Source organism: Lucilia sericata, unplaced genomic scaffold (genome assembly GCF_015586225.1).
Source record: "Lucilia sericata isolate MDLA Ls3-8-SP2 unplaced genomic scaffold, ASM1558622v1 Contig000018F_arrow, whole genome shotgun sequence".
Taxonomy (NCBI): Eukaryota; Metazoa; Arthropoda; class Insecta; order Diptera; family Calliphoridae; genus Lucilia; species Lucilia sericata.
The window spans coordinates 1,419,295-1,442,087 of NW_023994057.1; the positions used below are offsets into that span (position 1 = coordinate 1,419,295).

Consider the following 22,793-nt stretch of genomic DNA (forward strand, 5'->3'; position numbering starts at 1 on the left):
GTATGTATGTATGTATGTATGTATGTATGTATGTATGTATGTATGTATGTATGTATGTATGTATGTATGTATGTATGTATGTATGTATGTATGTATGTATGTATGTATGTATGTATGTATGTATGTATGTATGTATGTATGTATGTATGTATGTATGTATGTATGTATGTATGTATGTATGTATGTATGTATGTATGTAAGAATATACAATTGAATCTGTAAAACATTGTCATTTTCAAGCGTTCTAATTTCATGTAAAGTACATCACAAAGGTGATAAGTAATTATTAATTACTAGCTATACCCAGTGTTCTTCGCTAGTAGAATCAGTTGCAGAATTGATAAAGTGGACATATTCACAATATTATCCATTGTATTATTTTTTTGTCAAAAATTTCTAATGGAAACGATTGTAGAGCAACCGGTTTTAAAAATTATCCTGTGTATTACATTTAGAGTAGAAATACAATATTGCGGCTGCGGAGACGGATATTTTTTTATATTGAGTTTTGACAACTTAAATCGTTGATGAAATCCATCCAAATTAAAATTCATTTTAATTTGTTTAGGAATTTTCTCTCTTTTACATTTAGAGTTGCCATGCCACTCATACTTTCCATGAACAAAAATCATGTGGTGAATAAGTAAACTATGAAATACAAAAACAAAAAACAATAAAATGGCTACAAAATCCGCAACCGCAGCCGCACTCCATTTAATTTACCTTTTCTCTTGGAACCAGAAAACGCAACCGCAACCGCAGGTTTGTATTTCTACTCTTATGTATAAAAAATAAAGTAGGAACCTGTTCTCAAAATTATCGTGAGTAGTAGAACCGCTTCTAGTGGAACCTGCTGCAGAATTGATAAAGTGGGAACCTGTGTTTAATTTATATGGGAGATGCAACGCCCGCTAATGATAGTTTACCCATTTTTTCCAAATGTTAATATAGTTCCTATATTTTCCCATATGTAAAATATTAATACATATGGGAGGTACCATGCGTCTATTGCTAGTCCGGTTATTTTTCACATGAATTTCAGTGTTGTTCGTGCAAAATTTGATTCTTTTAAATTATGAAGAATATCGACCCAATAATATGTCCTTAAAAAATTAAATTAACATTCATAAGTGACACAATTATGAACATCGTGATTTATGCGTATACTTAATGAACATATTATTATATGTTAATCATACGCATAATCATAGTTTACAAAATGTTGTTTTTTCGGTATGTTTATAAAAGATTTGATTTTATATAAATAATTTAATTGTCTTATTCAATAACCGTATTTTTATAATTTTAAAACAATCTTTTAGTATTTTTCGTTATCTGTTAAAAAATATAGCGTAATGTTATTGTTGTGAAAAAAGTCACAGTTTCATTTGTTGGTGTTTAGTGGCAAGAAAATTCCAACTATTTAGATTTTTTATATAACAAATTATTAATGCCTAATTTTATTATACTTATGTGAGCTATTGACGTTAAGGTGTTCTTCAGAAATTAAATTTCGTTATGAAGGTTGTATGGTTTAGCCTTATATAGATAGATTTTAGATTTGCCGAATTATCATTAAAAATGCAAAAGCTATAAGGGTTATATTTTTTTAGTCGTGGTTAACCTTTTCATTGAATTACCCATATGCGAAATTTAGGCATAGTTATGCTTTCAAATTTAATTTTGATTTCGACATTGGAATTGTTCGAAAATACATTTACAAAATTTTTACCATCTAACTATTTAACTAAGCTAAATAAAGTCTTGCTGAAATAGCTTTTTTAGTTTAGAATGTAATAATAAAAAAGTACTTATTTTTCATAAAACTTATATTCGTTATGGCCCCTGAACGGAAAACTTTTATCAAAACTTCAACTATTAGCTTTTAATTGTATTTTTGTTTGATGATTTTCTGTTTACGAAACAAATCATTGTCCACTGGTATCTTCAGTATTTACCATCTGAAAATGTCAAAGTGAAGGTTTTACCTATTTGCATATTACTTAATATGATAATTTATGCTTTTCTAACGTGAACATTTCTTTATAACGCTAGTCAAAGCGTGTTTTCATTGAGTTTTTCACAAAAAGAAAAACAAAAAAATTAACATGTAAATTGAAAATGTGTATGTTAAAATTGGATCCACAAAAAAGTAAAATGAATGTCGAATACAATCAAACATACATACATACGGATGGACGGGCTCCGAAAGTGATTCTGAGCCAATTCGTATACTTAAGGTGATGTAGGACCAATATGTTTGGGTCTTACTGTAGTACTCACACCATTATAGTGCATAAATAAAAGATCAACTGTGAGTTACCTGTGCAATTTTCTTATATTATTATACTATTTTTATTACCAAATTATTTCTGATTATAATGCATTTAATATGCAGCAACATTTCCTATCTATATAGATATAGATGGAATTCTACCCGGTATTTACCCGATGTTTGGGTAAAAACTGTGTAAGTACCAGGTATGTTTCTTTTTTTCAATCTTTTTTGGGAACTTATAAAATATTTTAAATATGACTATTTTTCAAAAGTTGATTGACATCTCTTAAATTAATTTAAATAACCAATTTGTTTTGATAAATATCAAAATATTAAAAAGGCAAATTATAAAAATTAAATTAACAATTAATGCTGTTCTTTAGTTAAAAAATGGAAATGTGGACAAGAGATGTTGTATATAGCAACATATAAGAAAGATCTTTATCCACTTGGTGGAAAAGTTCGTATTTGCGCGTCCAAAGCGGTGTAGCTGTTTATATATTGATTGTTCCAAGCACTTCGACATGGTGTAAATACATCAGGATAGGACATCGCCTTAAGTCATTATTTGAAAAATGATATGTAAACATTTTTATGGTGCATGATGTGTTTCTTCTCCACATTATCTGCCACATAGTTTATACCCACCTTTTTGGTAAACACCTGGGTATTTACCCAATTAACCAATTTACCCATTTTACCGGGTATTTACATATTGGGTTTTTACCCTTTTCCCATCTCTATATGTAGACCATTCTCTTATGTCTTATATTCCTAAAAATGTTAATTTATTAATAAGAAATTCTTTTTTCATTGTTGAAACTAATTTTCATTTTCATAATTTAATTTTTTTCAATACAAATTGTTTGACAAATTTTTTATGAGTTTCTATTCTATTTTTTATTTAAAATTTTATTAAAATTTTTGTTCATTTCCTCGATAATTTTAATAGTTAAATATATCTACAACACCATGCGACAGAACTGATTGTACTAATATAGTTAAACAGCGTTCTCAGTTTTTCATTTTCTGATCATTTCCCCTCTTTAAAGACTTTAAAGCTTAAATGATATACAAATAACACTATGCGACAAAAATAAATACCTGGGAAGTGATACTATTTTCTGAAAGGTGGATCCGAGTAGAACAGGAATATGTTTTTGAAATTTGCCAAACACCTCCAAAATCTTGAGTTACGGATAAAAAATTGGGTTTTCGTACCTTAAGCACTTATGAGTCAGTAACTTACTTGAATTTGAACCGATTTTAAGTTTCTCCACGGATTTAGAAAGCGGAAGCTGAGGCCTTTATAATCCGTTAATCCGTTAGCAATTGACGACGTTATTGGTCTTTTTCTTAATACAAAATTGTTCAAAAACTGATTTCTGAAGGATACTTTAAATATGAGTTAAATATGGGCCGATCCTCGAAAAATTTGGTGGAAGGATTTATGTTTATATACAAGGTGTTTATTCTGAATTTCATCGTGATATTAATATTAAGAGCAGAATTATGGAATTCAAGTCATTTTCTGAAGGAGGGTTTGTATGGGGTCAAATAAGATCGTATTGTCTAAAGAATCAGCAGTATCACTAAAGGTTACAGCAAGCTCATTTATACCGATTTTTGTATTGATCGAACCTTATTTGACCCTAGTCCACATGCAAATCCTCCTTAAGCAAACGACTTTAATTCCATAATTCTCTTAACTACATCAATATCACTATGAAATTCAGCATAAATAACTTTTATATAAATCTAAATCCTTTCACCAAATTGTTTGAGGATCGGCCCATATTTAACCCTAACCCCCATATAATGCATCTTTCGGAAAATAAGTTTTGGAAAAAATTTGTATTAAGAAAAAAATAAATAACGTCTATTACTAACTGATTTTTAAAAACAAAGGTGCGTTTTACTCAGTTAATAAATGGTACGGTTTCTATATAAAATACTTTCAAAAAACCAGGGACCGAAAATAATAATTATTTTTGAATTTTTAAATAAAAAAAGCAACCACAAGAAAATATCGGAAATCAACATTTCGTCGTGGACTAAATTTTATGAAAATTCAATGCTTTTTAAATTTTTGATTTTTATTTTTTTGAGCAGAAATAAAAGTTATTTTTTGACTTTTATTTTTTAGAGCAGAAATAAGTTATTTTTTGAGTAGAAAAAAAGTTTCCGCTTTAGAATCGTTTATTTTCCAATAATCAAAAAAATAACTTTTATAACTGCTCGAAAAATAACTTTTATTTCTGCTCAAAAAAATAAAAGTCAGAAAATAACTTTTTACTTCAGCTTGAAAAAATAAAAATCAAAAAATATCTTTTATTTTTTCTCAAAATAATAAAAATCAAAAATAACTTTTATTTCTGCTCAAAAAATAAAAGTCAAAAAATAACTTTTATTTCTGCTCAAAAAAATAAAAGTAAAAAAATAACGCTTATCTTGTCACTTTTATGATAAAAGTCATAACAGTTACGGTCCCTGCAAAAAACATCTCCAAACTTGGACAACGGTGCAAAACTAAAAAAAATATGTTTGCTGGTGAAACTCACAAATATCTCTCCAGGTTCCTTAAATGTTATGTCATTATAAAGGCCTCAGCTTCTGCTTTCTAAATCAGTGGAAAATCGGTTCAGATTCAACTAAGTTACTGTCTTATAAGTTCTTAAAGGTACGAAAAACCGGTTTTTTACCCGTAACTCACTATTTTGGAGGTGTTTGGCAAATTTCAAAAACATATTCTTTTTCTACTCGGATCCACCTTTCAGAAAAATAGTATCACTTCCCAGGTATTTAAATTTTTGTTTATTTTGTCACTGTGTAATGAATCAAAATTATTAAAACTGAGTACTCATAACTCGATAATTCAAAGGATCAACAGAGCCGATTTTGACTTACATCGGCTATGTTGATTCTCCAGGATATGAAAGGATGAAGTTTTCGAAGATTTTTTATCTTGAAAAATAACAACTAAGAATGCTATATTCGGTCTAGTGTACTTTAAAAACTTTGATTTTATTTTTTGAATTTTTTTAAAGAAATTTGATTTTTTTTTTAATTTTTTAATACTTTTTAATAATTATTTTTCTCTTCATTTTTACACTTTAGTGGTAAATATTTTTCCTACAAATCAATTGAAAATCGCAATTTGTACGATCGCTAATAAGTGAGGATTTTCTCTTAACTCTTACAAAATGATACCATAATGATATTCTAATACAAAACAATAATTAAAAATAAAAAAACAGGTTTGCTTCTAAATCCTTCAGATTATAAACATGACAGTTTTCTTTGTTTATTTTCACTTTACTTAAGTTCCATAAGAGGACTTTCATACATAAATAGAGCACGATGTTTATTTTGCAATTGCAACATCAGTTTCTAAGACAGACGATGTGGAAATGAGTATCATCTATCATTTGTTAGTGGATGCCATAAAATATGAACTTTTTCCTCTACTTATTAGTCAGTTTAATTACACAGAATTCACGTTACATTTCTTGTGGAAATAATGAGACATTTTTTAAGTGGGCATGTATGTATGTGTGATGTATGTATATTCATATATGTATGTATGATGTGTGTGTGTTAAGAACCCTACAGTACGAAAAGTGCCATTTTTTAATGTCAATTTGATAGCCACATGTATTGCTTAAAATAACCACATGGCACATTTGTAATGCTGAAAGTATCTATCTATTTGCATTTAATGACGCAGAAAATACAAAAATTACATGCTCTTCATAACACAATTAGAGTTTTTTACGAACAAGAGATCAATAGCTCACCAAGTTCAACCCCAGTTTCGGAATTAATTTTTTCTTTTTATTTTTTAATTCTTGTTGGAGAATTCGAACTAGTGATATATTTTAACGGAAACATGTTATGCATATGGTGTCAATCGGCCACTCGCAATGATATCTCCATGTTAAGTTCAACAGTAAATAACATTGCTAGTGGGTTGAAAATTCACTAGTGGTAGTTCTTAGTGGCTGCTGATATCGCTGTTGTCGAACAAGTTCGTCGTACTGCACGGAACTTAATGGATACATAGAAGTTTTGCAGTGGATATCGTATTTGAACGTTATTTTCTTTAAATAAAATATTATAATTATGTATTATGAAAAATAAAAATATAACTAATAAAAAAAATTCATTATTATCCATATAAATTTTTGAGTAATAACACCGTTCAACAAAACAGAAAAAAAAAATCGTTAGACACGAACCGGAACGGGAGAAAAACTGCGTCTTTTGTTTTTCATTTCGTAATCCTGTGTCCTGTTAAAGGACTACAAAATTTTTAAAAGTAAATTTTTCAAAAAATATTTTAAAATACTTCAACTGATCAAACAATACGAAATTTGATGTCAACCTAAAGAGAAGAGTTGGGAAATATTTTGTATTATTTTTATTTTATACAATATTATTTTTATACAAAATTTTTGAAAGACTTTTTTACATATTTTGATCCTGACAGAATAAAATAAAAACAACACAAAATACTTTGCAACTCTCCTTGTTCGTTTGACATCAAATTTGGCATTGTTTGACCAGTTAGTATATCATCCAGTTCGTGTCTAATTTTGAGTGTCGGGCGGTGTAATAATATTCCAAATCCATCCAAATATGTATAGCCCTTTCAAGATAGTTATAGATAGCTTTATTTTAAAATGTTACCATTGAATTTTGCAAAGAGATGCAAAATAAAGCTTTAAAGAGATTTCACAATTCAATCTTCAATCACGATTTTATATACATAATGTATGTATCTATATGTATGTATATATTTATGTATATATTTATGTATATATGTATGTATGCGTGCATTTAATGTTTAATTTTTAATGCTGAGCTGGTTTCGGTTATACTTCCAAGGTTTAGGCGTGAAAAGCAAAACTCAATTTAACCCTTCTGTTGTAGCGTTGTTGTGTAAATAATTTAAAATACTCTTCTGTGATATTCTCTACTTGTACAAATACATGTTTGATGCATGTGTGTGTTCGTTTTAAGTATTTAACCATAAAAAGGATTTATTATCCTTTTTGTGGAGGCAAAAGATTGTTATATGTGCAATGTAAATACGTAACAGTAGATAGACTGGTAGTGACTTTACTCACTCACTCCCTCACTCACACACAAACACAACCCAACAGTTCGACAAGGAGACAACAAACCCTTAAAAGACAGTAATTTTAGCTAATTTCTTATCAATTGGTAGACTCTAACTTGTATGATTTGAGTCATTCGCCCGAATATATGTATACTTCGTAATGCAGGGCGAAGACAGTCTCCACTTGTTTGTCTCCACAAATGTATAAAAATTATATATTCTGAAACGAAATTTTATTATAATTAATAAAATATTACTAAAAGATCCAACCTTCTATATTTAGAATTGTTAAAACATAAGTATCTGTAATCGAATTATGTTTATAACAATTGTTAAGTATCTTATTTTAATCGAATTGTACTATTATGAGAATTATTGGAAAAATTTCGCCATGATAATTGAATTAAATTTAGCATTTCATAAAATGTGTTTCAAATATTGGTAGTTACAAACGAAAATTGTTTATGTCAATAAGTTTTAAATTAAAAATAAGTAACCAGTTATTGTAACTAATTTTTGTTTATGTATAATTTAAATTCGGTATTCCCAACCGACAAACAATTGTCATATTGGTAGATTTTTCTGAAAAAATATTATTATTTAAATAATAAATTGAAAAGAACGAAACTATCTTGAATTTGTATTTAAAAATTAAATACGCAATATTATTAGTTGTGTTTTGTTGCTAACGTTCAAAGGCAATTTCATATAAATTTAAAATTTATAAACGTTAGGAGTTAACGTGTAAAATTATACAAGTTAATTTTAACGTTGATAAAAGTGCTACCAATTCAAAAATAAAAATACAAATATTAATGTGTTTATGTCAAACAATAAAAAAATATTTTAAAATAAAATTTAAATCAAAGAAAATTACCAAGTAAAAAAACCTTTTCAAGAAATTGTAAATAATTTCAAGATTTAGCAGATTTCTTCTGTGGAGTGATGCCAAGTCAGGTAATGTTCGTTTTGTTGCTAACTTTATAACTTTAAGCGTTAACACTCATTGATAGCAACAAAACACAACTATTATTGTTGGGTTATTTCAATAAAAAATAGTTCTCCTAAATTTATGTATGTTTTACTGGAACTATCGGATCATTCTATCTATTTTTGAAATAATTGAAGAACATAAACCCATCCACTTATGCCGTGACTTCAGTTTGAAATTTGCGTACTTCTGCGAGGGCCGTTCATGTTAAAATAGTTCCCACAACGTGTTCTTATAACAAATTTCTGAAGTGAAAGTTATATAGGCCTCGTTTTTGTTTCTATTTTAAATAAAATAAACATTCAAATGAATACAACCCACGAAAGCTTTTGTATTAATTAATATTTTAGTTGCAAATACCAATAATTTCAATCCATATTGTTGAATTAAAATTTTAAAATAGTTTTGAATTCCATATATTCAGTAATAACAATCAAATTTTATAGTCATCACAATCAAATTATGGTATAGTTCTGAGAACCGACTGAATTCGATTGGAAACAAATTTGGTTGTCACAACGAATCAGCTTTCTCTGTGTGCAGAGCGGGACATTTCAAACTTGTTTTTTGTATAATACTACAGGAAGTATGTAGTTATTTAACCAGTCATTTAAAATCGAATCTAGAGTCAATTGTACATTTGTAATCGAAGTGATGTATGTGTGATCAATTGACTTCCTTCATGGGCAATGCTTATGTAATAATATCTAGTCACCTAAATATGTTATTATGTGGGTAGTGATAACCCGTATTGGTAGGTAAAATTACTAATTCCGGACTGTAATCCAGCACTGCAGGGTAGTTACTGATTACACATTTATAGTCTCACATTTACGTACACTTTATTTTTATATCCTTTTATTCTATTTGATTTTTCATGATTCTATGGCTGAATGTTATTGACTTTATAATTTGTGTGAAAATTCTGAGTGAAAAGCGGTGTAAGTGTGCATGTGTTTATTTTACGTGAACCATGTTTTTCTGTGTACTATGATATACACAGTGTGTAGTAGTGTAGAATGTATTACACACTCCTCTATTCAAGACTATATGTACAAGGTTTATCACCTCTCTCGTGGGTATAATACATACAACATAAAATCCTGTTTCGAATTTTAATTTTTTATTTTCTATCATCCTCTTTTTGCGAAATCTATACATATATTACATACATTCAGTCAAGATACAGAATATTTTTACAAAACAATTTTTAAAAGGAATAAAAATGTACATATAATTTTAAAAAACTTTTTCGAAGCTTTAAAAAACATGTAGTGGTATAAATTATGATTTTTATACACATTTAAGAAGCAGAATACGGAACACATTTTTACAAATTACCATTGTATTTCTTTTACTTTACAAAATTCCTCAAAAAATCGATTATTTACACAAAACTGTTTGGGGTTGCGTTTCAAAATATGACCTAAGAATATATTTTATTATATAGATAGGTTTAGAATATGTATGTGTTGGAACTTGAAAAATAGGTGGTGGGACGAGGGTGAGGTGTAGTGTTTGTAGAAATTTTATTTAAATCTTTTCACGTCGAAAGAGGCAGAACATTTGTTATACATACCGAATGTTCGACTGAAGAACGAATTTTGTCAAAATCACATTTTTTGTCTCGATTAGGCTATGTTTTAAGAAACTAGTTTAAAATTATACATACGAATCAAATTTTAATGGGATCGGCTCACAATTGGGCTATACCGTCATACCGAAATTTTACCGGTGTCATATTAAAGTAATAATAAAACTTAATATTTTATTTAAATGTGACAACTAAATACAAACAACCATTAGAGCTTTACGAAGATCGAGTAAAAATCTTTCGAACTCTCTAAAGAATTATTAAAATTATAGAATTTTTAAACATGTTCAGATAAATTGGGACATGGTGGTAATCAATACATTTACAAATAATATTCTCGCGACACATTTATTTATAATTCCACGTTTTCGTAATTTTTCAGTTTTACGAGTACAAAAGCAACATCATCCATAAACAAAGAAAGTGCGTGATTAAAATACACAAAGAAATAAAGTAATAATTTCTAACGGGGAAGTGGATAGGATAGGTGGAAGACCGCTTTAAATATTCATGTATGTATTATGTGCTGAAGTCAAAAAAGTAAATAAAAAAGTTAAATAATTTAAAATGACATGTTGTTGACACCATATTGTGCGAATATAGAAGACTTATTGTGCGAATATGGAAGGACGGGCGGACGGACAAACAGCCAGCATTTAAATCACCACAACTATTAAAGAAAATGTCACGTAAAGAAAGTCAACAATAAAAATAAATACAAAAGATAACAAATACCACAGGAAATATGTTAAATTTTATCTTTCAAATAGGATGAACATACGAATTAAAAATAAAAAAGAATGTTTTTATTTAAAACGTGATGAAACACAGACAAAAAGTATGTAGTCAAATGTTGAACTCACCTGCAGATTGGATGGACAATGATCCAATAATTCTAACATGTGTTTAATATTCTGTGCATCTTGTATGACAAAATTTAATTCCATATCAAATTCACCACCAACGAGCTGCAATTCAAAAAGAAAACGTAAATGATGTTATTGATTTTGATTTATCATTTTTTTTAAGTAATATTTTTAAAATGTAAAAGTAATAATTATGAATAAGAAACAAAGAACAACTTTTAATATTATTCTTTTTTTACAAAATATTTTAAATTATGGGTAATTTGAAAAAATTTCGAACAAAAAGTAGAATTTTGAAAATAACCCTCTCCGATTTCGATGAAATTCGGTGCACATATTTATATTTTTTAGGATTTTTTCCAACAAGCATTAAATTTAAATCGTAATTTTAATCGTTCTAGTCTAGGGATGCCAATCGGGACTGGTTTTTAGAAATCCCGGGATTCGGGATTTTTAAATAAATCCCGGAATCCCGATATCGGGATCCCGGGATTTTCGGGATTTCTAAATCCCGAAAAATATAAAAAATATTCAAAAAATCTTAATAATTTACCGACAAAAATAAAACGTTTTATTTCATATTGCAATATGAATACTCTTAGTAGGTGTTTACTTTCCAATAAGCATTTTGTGAAAAGAAAAACAAATTAATTCAAAGTACATACTTAGAATAAAAATCTTTCCATCCCAGGCACTGAATAGTAGAATAAAAACCTAAAATAATACCCATGATATCCAAATTTACAATGGTTTCCAAATAATATTTAAATAGTATGTGTAATGGGGATCCATACGAGGCTACATAGAGCACCTGTACTGCACCTATATCTTCTCCACCTTATATTACGTGTTCACTAACCAAGGGAATTATCTTCTCGCCATCTTATTGACAGGTTGACTTCCATTATAGATATTCTATAGTATCAATGCCTATTTATTGCCCTTTTTATACCCTTAGTAGGGATTGTATATTGGGTTTCTCCGGAGTAGTGCTTTTGTTTTATACTGTCCTAAAATACGCTGATGAAATTTGAAATGATCGGGCTTTTGATCCGAGCTCCCATACAAAACACAGCTTTAAAAAAGAATTAGTGTCCACAATTCGCTTAAAAAGAGAACTGTCGCAATGAAATTCAGCATAAAACATTTTATGTAACCGTAAATTCGTCCTCCAAATTTTATGAGGATCGACTCATATGATGGCGTCCTTCCCCCAAGCATATTTCAGAAAAATAGTTTTTTAACAATAAAGTGCTAGAATATATCAGAGGCGAGGTATACATTTATTATGAAAACTAAATTACATTTTACTCTCATAACTGGTGTATGGGGTTATATGGTCGGCCTCGCCCGCCTATAAATTCGTACTTGTTATTTTTATATATCCGATAGTATCTATGCCTATTTAGTATAGCAATGAAATTTGATATTAGTAAATCCCTGACGAGCCAAAACCTCTCTACCAAATTTTATGTGGGTCGGTTCATAATTGACCCTACCCCCATATAAGGTCCCGTTAAAAAAATGACTTTAACGCTTATTACTGGCTTAAAAATAGCGATGAAATTCTATACACATATGTTTCATGCGAGTCAAAATCTCTCTACCAAGTTTTATGTGGTTCGGTCCATAATTGACCCTACCCCTACATAAGGTCCCATCCAGATAAATACTTTAACGCTCATTACTGGCTTACAAGTACGAGTGTAGAGATGAAATTTGAGATAAGTAAGTTTCTTACTCGCCAAAAGCTAAGAAACTTTTATAGGAACGTAAATCTTCCTACCGGAAAGTGTATGAACCAAAATTGGTCTAAAAAAATTATGAAAAATTTTATAAAAACGGTCAATGATTCACCCTACCTCTCATATAAGATCCTATCAGTAAATTTGATGAGTAATATCACCCTGATGTTTATAGAAAAGCATTCCTTTTACGGCATACGGTTTGATGGTGGGTATATTAGATTCGGCATAGCCGAATATAGCACTCTTACTTTTTTTTTGATATTTTAGCTTGTAAGTTAGTAGAGTCATCTTAAGTCCAAAAACTATTAAAATTCTCTTATTTAGTACTTTATAATGTATAAAATAGCGGAAAAATACTTAAAAATTCGGGATTTTAAAATCCCGAAATTTCCCGGGATTTCATTTTTTAAAATCCCGGTTTTCGGTACTTTCAAATCCCGAAAATCCCGGGATTTTCGGGAATCGGGAATTCCCGTTTGGCATCCCTATTCTAGTCCCTTGGCCTTGAGTAGTATAATAATGTAGTTTAACAATACTTTTGTTAAAATCCCTGCAAAAACAGAATTAGTCTAATAAGGTCTTAATGTATTATATAAATACTTTCTAATTCATAAATCATCTGGCCAGTGAAGATATAGAAGCTGTATACGTTTTTTCATGTGATTTTCAATGACTACTTTTTCTAATTACTTGTAATCGTTTGTGGTAAGTACTTGCCTCCAATGACATCACCGTGTTAAAATAAAGACTTTTTACTGGGATATTATACTTTCAAAATAGTATTTTAAATAAATTATTGTCAAACTACAATTCATGGGCTTTAATTAACGAACGATTAATATCATATAAATAGTATAGAAAATATACGACGTTAAATTCAATGATAGTTGAAAAAATTTTAAAAAGCATGAACTTTGAACTTTGATAAAATTTAAACCGTAATGAATTTTAAAGAATGTGTGTACCAAGTATCACCAAAATCGGAAAAGGTAAGGTACAGAAAATAGAAAATTTATTAATTGACCCTTATATTTTTTATGATTAAATATAAAAATGAATATGATCTGGTAAATTATAGGTCCAAAAGATCGAAAAAATAAGTTATTAAATGTAAACGGTCTAGATTTGTACACTAGATTTCGTGTATATGTAAATGGGGTATAAGATAAATATTAATAATTTTACCGCTATAAGCTCAAAATTACGGAATTTTTGAGTTCCATTTCGAAAAGATAAAAAACATTATTTTTAATATATTTTACTGATATCAATACTATCAAACGCTGGTAGGGAACTGAGGTACTTAAAAAAAATATTTTGTATTTTTCTAGTATTTAGTACATTAATACGCATCGTTTGAGAGGTATTCCTCTAAAAAAGTGGCCCACGGGACAGCCTAATGTATAGTATGTATTACTTTTGCAGACAACAAAGCGTATGATAGTTATTTAGTGAAAAAAGTTTAAAATCAAGTGCATGTGCATACAAAAGTACATACATATATGCATTTTGTTTCTGTACAAACAAATTGAGAAAAACTACGTATTTCTGTTATTTTTTCTTATACTTACTTCTTCTCTACATTTATTAAATGTTGATTAAGCTTAAAAGGAGTTAGTAAAAATCTTAATTTATTTATTTATTTATTTATATCTTTTTGCATTAAATAAACCTTGTAATATTTGTTTAATGTTAATGTTAATTTATTAACACATAGATACACACACACTACCATCGACTCATTATCTAAACGGAGGGAATCTTACAAATAGAGCCTTTTATCATGGATTACAAACGAGTCAGTGTTTCGTAACTCACAAGTTCTCGCTAACATTCTTATGCAAGAAATGAACACAAAGAAAACAAAAGATAGAAAACGAAAATCTCAAGAAATTAATGGAAAAACTAATTCAAACACCATGAGACATCTTTATCATTTCAATTCACAAACACATAAGCACAAACCCAGGAGAATAAAAATGCGGGCGGCTGACTGTCGGTAGGTCGGTCGATGGCAAACTTACGAATGTACATACACACATATACACTGTCTCTATCTAACTCACACGAACTAAAGGAAGATTTCTTTTATTTTTGTTTTTCCGTTATGTCTGGCTGCCAATAATCTGGGCGCCACTTTGAAAGTCTTCATCTTTCTTCCAAATAGAAAAACGAATAAAAAGGCAATTTATTTGTTTCACAAACTGTAAAGGAAATGGAGGATAGAATAGATTCTTTAGGTAACGATAAGTAAATTTTAGTTTCAACTCCCTGCTGAAACAATTACATTTATCTCATGAGATAGTGAGGACGGAAGTATTATATGCTGAAAGCAAATACAATGTTATAAATATATATGTTTATATGTATATAAGTATATCGTCGTCTGAAATGAAAAAAATCGATTTTTTGACTGATTACAATTCACTAGATGATAGGGTATTCAATTATTCTGTTTTATGTTAGCCGGTTCATAATCGGATAATTGAAAATTATTCGCTTAATCGAAAAACTGGAAACTGGACGTTTTTTTTATTAATTTTATTGTTCTTTACAATATTTTTCTTTCTATAACAAACAAAATTATAATTTTCTATATAAAGATATCAAGCAAATTAATTTTATATTTTTGAGAATTCATAGGTTGCTAGGAACTATTGCCGAAGAACTTATTAAAAATACACAAACTGGTATTTAAAGTATTCTAGAAGTTGTTAAATCAGAACAAATTCTTAAAATTTTTCTGAAGTACATCTAAACATCATCAAATAAATTTTCTTCATTATTGAAAAATCATGAAAGAATAAATAAAAGAGGAAAATTTATTATAAAGAGATTGACTTTGTATGAAATACATATACATAAATTTTATTGTCAAATAGTAAGTTTTTATTAATCGGTTAATTTTTTGTTTTAAATTTATTTTTGCGTTCATCAAAAAATAAAACTATAAATATATTTGGAAGTAATGTGGATTATTTTCCTAAAAGTTGATTTAGGGGATATCAACCGTATTGTTCCATTCTGAAATTTGTATATTTTGTTGAGAACACTATAAGTTTTTTCTTGAATTAACAAAGAAAATGAAAGATACCTTTTTTGAGATATCTTTGACTCAAAAACATTTTTAATATCATTATCCTCTTATTTAAACTATAATGTTTTAACGAAAGTATTGTTTAGAAATTTTGGAGAACTTTAAATTTCGTATTCACATGAAGAATGTATTTTTTTATAAAAAGATGTCATTTATTACTTCTTTTCTTTGAATACATTCAGTTTGGAAATTAAAAAAACATATTAAAATACTAGGTATTGTTTTTATGTGATTTTAAATAATTTTATTATATTTCAATCTAAGTACCTATTTGGATTATTAATAAGGCTGATGTCAGAGTGGGCGCTACAAGCAATGCGAAGCTTTGCGCTACAAACCTTTCCTTGTGTTTTCCTATGTATCATGTCAGAGTGAAAGCGAAGCTTGATGCGAGAAAACACAAGCAAAAGTTTGTAGCGCAAAGCTTCACATCGCTTGTAGCGCCCACTCTGACATCAGCCTAAGGTATTAAATGGATTATTAATAAGGTATTAAAAGTCACGGCGTTTCAATTTCTAAATTATAACTGTTTAATTTCATTGACACAACTCTATAACAAAATATAAAAGGAGTTCCCTGTGGCACGAAAAAACTTCAATTTTGTCGACTAGTGTAATTTATGATAACTGCGGATAAAATAATTAGAATTAAGTCAAAATTAATAATATGACATATTTTGATTATAACGCTATTTTATGTATTTAAATTGTTGCTATTTACTAGATTAATTTCAAATTACGCATCAAATTTGTGTTCACCAATTCTATGAGATAGAATATACATGTATAACAAAGTGTAAGAATATATTCACAGCATATGTATGAAGCGAAAATTATGACAAAATGGTGTAAAAAGATTTGAAAATATATGGGCAATTTCGTGTCAAGTGACCCAATTCAATAAATCGATTTGGATAAAATTGAACCATGGTTAGAACTCTATCGGTCAAGAACTGCAGGACTTAGAGGGGGTCAAAGTTGGACATTTTGGTCATACAGGGTTTTATTTAAATGAGTGTAACTTTCCACCTATTGGCCCTAGCAAAAATTCTACAAAGGAGTTAAGATAGCTATTTCTTCATTCTCTTTTTTTGCTCAGTTGAAAGCTTATACAATTTCATCCAAATCGAAAAACATCGATTTTAAAAGTTGGGTCACTTGACTCGAAATTGCCCATATTTGTAATGGAAAAATATTTTGAGTCTGGCAATAGCCGTTCATTTCATTATTTTTCATAATAATATATTAAGTATGGTATCATTTGAATGAGACCTGTCACAGAATGTCTAAAATACTCAATTGACGGCCTACCATTACATCGCCATTTTAAAGTGACAGCTTCCCTTATAAAGAATCGCAACTTATAATGATTTATGTCAGTACCTTCTATTATACATTTTTTTGTCAATCCTACATTTACTTAAATCTTAGATTTGAACAAAAGTAACCACGTAAGTGTGTCAAATGCATGTTTTATTTTAAATAATAGTTATTGTTAAACATTTACACACTCACACAAACACACATTTCGTGTAAAATTAAGAATATTCAAACACTATGAAACGTTTAAAAAACTTCCCGTAAAAGGCATATAAAAAATTGTGTATATTAGAGGTGCGTTTAAAATTGGATTAGGCCTAATGTCTAAAATTAATTATTTTGTTGATTATATAAGATTAATTTCACAATTTTCAATAGATTTCTTGCCCAAGTTTCCGTTTAGTTTCAGATACCAACAAACAGATCGTATCTATTTTAAGGGCACTTCTAATTTATTTGCGTACCTTGTATATATGTATGTATGTATGTATGTATGTATGTATGTATGTATGTATGTATGTATGTATGTATGTATGTATGTATGTATGTATGTATGTATGTATGTATGTATGTATGTATGTATGTATGTATGTATGTATGTATGTATGTATGTATGTATGTATGTATGTATGTATGTATGTATGTATGTATGTATGTATGTATGTATGTATGTATGTATGTATGTATGTATGTATGTATGTATGTATGTATGTATGTATGTATGTATGTATGTATGTATGTATGTATGTATGTATGTATGTATGTATGTATGTATGTATGTATGTATGTATGTATGTATGTATGTATGTATGTTGTATGTATGTATGTATATATGTGCCAGTTACAGTGAAGTATCATTATTATCGCCATCTGATTTTTTTTGTATTTATTTGTTTTAATTTATGAACAATCATACATACATAGGTATGTATATACAAATATATAAATATATATATATATATATATATATATATATATATATATATATATATATATATATATATATGTATATATACATATATGTATGTATTATACGTACATGGAGACATATTTTCACAAGCATATGGAGTACTTTTAAAGTATTTTTTGTTAATTTGTGTTTTTTGCTAACTGGAGTATTTATTAAGCAATTATGTCAGTTAAACGTTTTTTCTTAGTGTACTTTACTAAATAAAAAACTATATAGAGATGTATGTGTAAACTAGTATGTATAAATAAATTATACAATGGAAATTAAAGAAGGATTTAAATTTTTGCACGCAAAACAGTGAGAGTGGTTTTAAGTGCTACTGGTGTAATATATAATTTTTTAATGAACAATAAAGTTTTAATGTCTACTGTTTTCGGCTTTAAGGTAATTTTTTGCTGTAAACGTAAAAATTTAAATTAAATTAGAGACATATTACATATGTATACCAAATGCCTACTATTAGATATATCTGGTAAAATCTCAGTCTTGTAGTAAACAAGCTATATATGTATATAAAGGAGTCGCATTCATTGATCAACGCACAGCCTAAACTGCTAAATCTAGAATCATAATATTTGAAAGTAAATGGAGATCTACTAGGAAGGATTTTTTGTGGGAATTCGAATTTTTCATATCTCTTAAACCAAAAATTATACAACTTATCGTTGAGTACTCCAAAAATAAGCGGACAGGTGTCTGATTTCGAAATTCAGTTTTTTAGGAGTAAACTTGTAAAAACTGTATTTTGGTACTTTTTGGACCTTTTAAACCAGTGACCATCGAAATACTTAAAATTTATATAACATTCGTATGTATCTCATTAAAAAAATTACTAACATAAATTTGGTACTTTTGGGAAATTCCGACGTTTAAAGGATTAAAAACGTGCTTAATTTTGGTAATTTATAAAACGTACGAACTTGAGTGTTTAATTCAAGACACACCTATACAAGCGTCAGCAGAATTTTCTGGCCTATGCACGAGTGCATTAGAATCTCAGCTGTGCTCGTGACTGATATAGAAAGAAGAAGATAGAAAATAGGTCTGGTAAAAGAAATATTTGTAAGAGGTCACCGAAACTTTTGAATTGATTATTTTATTTGAATTTGGATGTATAATTCTGTGAGAACAAGGAAAATGTAAAAAACAAAAATGTTACTGTATGTGTTTATAATGTTTTTTAATATAAAATATCTTTTGAAAAAGATTATTAAATTAATATTTCATTCACTATTAAATGAAATCCCATTAATAACAAAAAAATACATTTACTATTTTGTACTTTTTGAACAATGGAGTTAATTTTAGTGCTTCTACAAATCCATTCTCATCAATTAGGTCTTTGACAGGGGACTTTGATTTCTGATATTGGTCTATGATTTTGCAAATTAGATAATAAATAGGACAATCTTCATAAAATTATTTTGTAATTCATAGTTAACATCGGACCATAACTGACGCTGCCTCCCATATAAGGTCCCCTTCAGACAATCCCTTAAACGCTCATAACTGGCATAATTGGGGGTCGATTTTTATGTATAATTTTTATGAGGTACATGGTTGCTTAAATAGAAAGTTTAACTTTACAAATTGCCAATTCATTAATTAACCATCATCACGAACTCAATTCATTACTGTTTATTTTGCTAGATCTTTCCTCTACCCCTACCACGCATCTATTAATAGTGGTTGATTGCGTTGCATTCACACACACTCGTACTTGTTAAGCATTACAAATATTTCAATTTCGGTAGAGGTTACTGAAACAATTTGTCAATAAAGTATGTGTTTGTTGGTATTTTTTGTGGCGAACATTCCATTTACTCCCTCGAATAAGTAGAAATAAGAACTTTAAGTGGCAGAATAAATCCTACAAAAGTAAAAAAACTTTATTATTTGTTTATTGCAAACTTTCAAAAAGAACCTGAAAAACTTTTTATCCAAAGTGATTTATATTCAAGAAATGACAATCTCCTAAACTATGTACAAATATAGTACATACATATGTATGTATGTATGTATGTATGTATGTATGTATGTATGTATGTGTATTGCAAGAGCATAGAGAAAAATACATGCAACCAACCCGTCACTCGTAAGGAGAAGAATAAATAGAAGTCAACAATGATTACATTCCAAGACTACCAAGCAAACTGTCAATGAAGCGCAATTAGTTAATTTGATTTTATATGGTATTTCCATGGTTAAGAAACCTCAAGCCGCATGTTTCCCAATTATCTTCATTTTTTTCTCCTTGCTTTCGTCGTTTATTCAATTTGATTCAGTATCATTTGATTTGATTTTATTTTCTTAAACATCCATTCATGTTCATTGTATTTATGGGCATGTGGGAGTAGGTGTGAAAACGAGTGTGTTTGTGTGGATTATCTATGTCTTCAGATCTTGAATTGTTCTTCTATTTATGTCGACGTATTATTATTGGTAGTTGTACATTGTTGTTATCGTTGTTGCCACAATGACTGAGTTGTATCTATTCATAGTTTTCTATTGTTCTCCTTTCATCATAATTGTAGATTTTAGCTGTCATGTTTGATTTTTGGAAAGGGTATGTGATATGTGAGTGTATATACCTACATACATATAAACCCAGCAGTTCGATGGGGTAATCCTGAACTAGTCAACTTTAAATTTTTGCTAGCTGACGATATGTACCTTCTAAGGTATAAAATAAAAATGGTTGAACTATATTTAAAGAGATTTTAGTGCCAGACTGCATTACAAAAATTGTAGGAAATGACACACATAAGTATGTAAAATATACATAAAAAAAGATAAACATTATTTAAATATGTATGTTCTAACGAATAGGGATTAGGGTGATCGACTCGGTTTTCAACCGGTTTTTTTCTGCTTTACTAGTGTCGGTTTTTTCTAAATGTTTTTTCTAAATGTTGTTTCGAATATCGAATAACCCGGTTTTTTACTTTTTAAAACCCGGTTTCGAATACTTTTATTTGCTTTGTATTGAAAGATTACTCTAATTTAATTTTTTGGAAAATGTCGAATAATCGATCACCCTATTCGAAAACCGGTTTAGTGTCGGTTTTTTCTAAATGTTTTTTCCCGGTTTTTTACTTTTTAAAACCCGGTTTCGAATACTTTTATTTGCTTTGTATTGAAAGATTACTCTAATTTTTTTTTTTAATTTGAAAAATATCAACTGATTTTTTTCAAATGTCAACTATTCGAAAACCGGTTTTTGGAAAATGTCAAATAATCGATCACCCTAATAGGGATACATTCACTTCTTTTAAGTTTGCTGGATATTAATAGAACCGCACATGTATGATGTACAAATGTGCTTGCGTTTGTATTTCTTCTCGTTCTGGCTTCATTGTGTAAGCTTATGTTGCAGATAAACAATGTTGTTATGCATGACAGCAGATACGTGTCTTCATGTCTATTTATTTGTTGTTATTATACTAATACACAAAGATCCTACTCTACTATGTACTATACACAGTAGGGTATTCAATTATTCGGGTTTTTGAACGTTTGAATGTCTTTTTACAATTATTTACTTTTTACATTGTTCCAGTTATTTAACAGTAGTTTTGCATTGGAAATAAAATATTTTTTGTGGAAAGCATACTAGTAAATTCCAAAGTAGTAAAATTATAAAATATTTCTTTCAAAATCGTGCGGTTAATCGAGCGACAGTTAATTGGTTAAATACTCAAGTATTCAATTCATATTCATTTCCTGGAAAATATAAACCGTTTGAAAAAATATGCACATTTTTGAAGATAATTCATCAAAATTTTTGCCTAAGACTAGGGCTTCTACCAAAATCTTTAAATTATATAACCCAAAATGATACAATCGATTTTTGTAATGATTTGGCCTTATTTAACCCTAGCCTAATACAAGGTCACCTTTAGTGAAATAACTTATGTGTTGTTTCTAGACTGCGTGTGAGTACTTCGAGTAAAATTTTACTTACATGATTTTGTTATCTAGGAAGAACACATTAAACGTCCATATGAATGGGATTAATTTATCCACATTTAGCATCCATTGAATGAAACACAATGACCAAATTATTGTTTAATTACTCCTATTTCCTCAAATCTACTCTCTAGTCATACGATGCTATGGAAATGCCCACATGTGTTGACAATATACATATGTATGTGCAAAGTGTGTCATGTTTTTTTTTTTACCGGAGCTGAACCAGAAACACACCATGTGTATATGGGCAATTTCATATCAAGTGACCCAACTCAAAAAATCGATTATAGCGAAATTTGCACCAAGGTTAGAACTATGGATAGTAGGCCAGACACACTTTTTTAGCGCTATCGGCCCACAACTGCCAGACAAGTGACCCAACTTTAAAAATCGATATCTTCTGATTTTGATGAAATTTGCACCGACGTTAGTACTATTGGATAGTAGACCACAAATTTTCAGTTCTATCGGCCAAGAACTGCCGGAGTCAGAGGGGGTCAAAGTTGGACATTTTGGTCATACAGGATTTTATTCAAATGAGTGTAACATTTCACCTATTGGTCCTAGCAAAAATTGCCCAAAGAAGTTCAGAGAGCTATTTCCTCATTGTTTGTAAAAAAATTTAAATTTTTAATTTTTTTATTTTTTTACATTTTTTTCAAAAAACTCCCTTTTTTCAAAAGAAAGCTTAGACAATTTCCTTTAAGGGCTTTATAGTCCCATAATGGGATACGACTGGGATATCTCTCAAAAAAATATTTTTTAACTGATGAAATAGCTCTCTGAACTCCTTTGGACAATTTTTGCTAGGACAAATAGGTGAAAAGTTACACTCA

The 22,793-nt window shown here is 28.9% G+C and overlaps 1 protein-coding gene across 10 annotated transcripts in view; it reads right to left on the minus strand.

Annotated features, from left to right (window-relative positions):
• The window catches only part of LOC119606704 (neurobeachin), a 99,817-nt gene that overhangs the window by 70,683 nt on the left and 6,341 nt on the right, over nt 1-22,793 (minus strand). For all 10 annotated transcript variants that reach the window (XM_037960314.1, XM_037960311.1, XM_037960310.1 and 7 more), the window contains exon 2: nt 10,849-10,953. In XM_037960314.1, the coding sequence (XP_037816242.1) occupies nt 10,849-10,953 (105 nt within the window). The remainder of the gene's footprint in view (nt 1-10,848; nt 10,954-22,793) is intronic.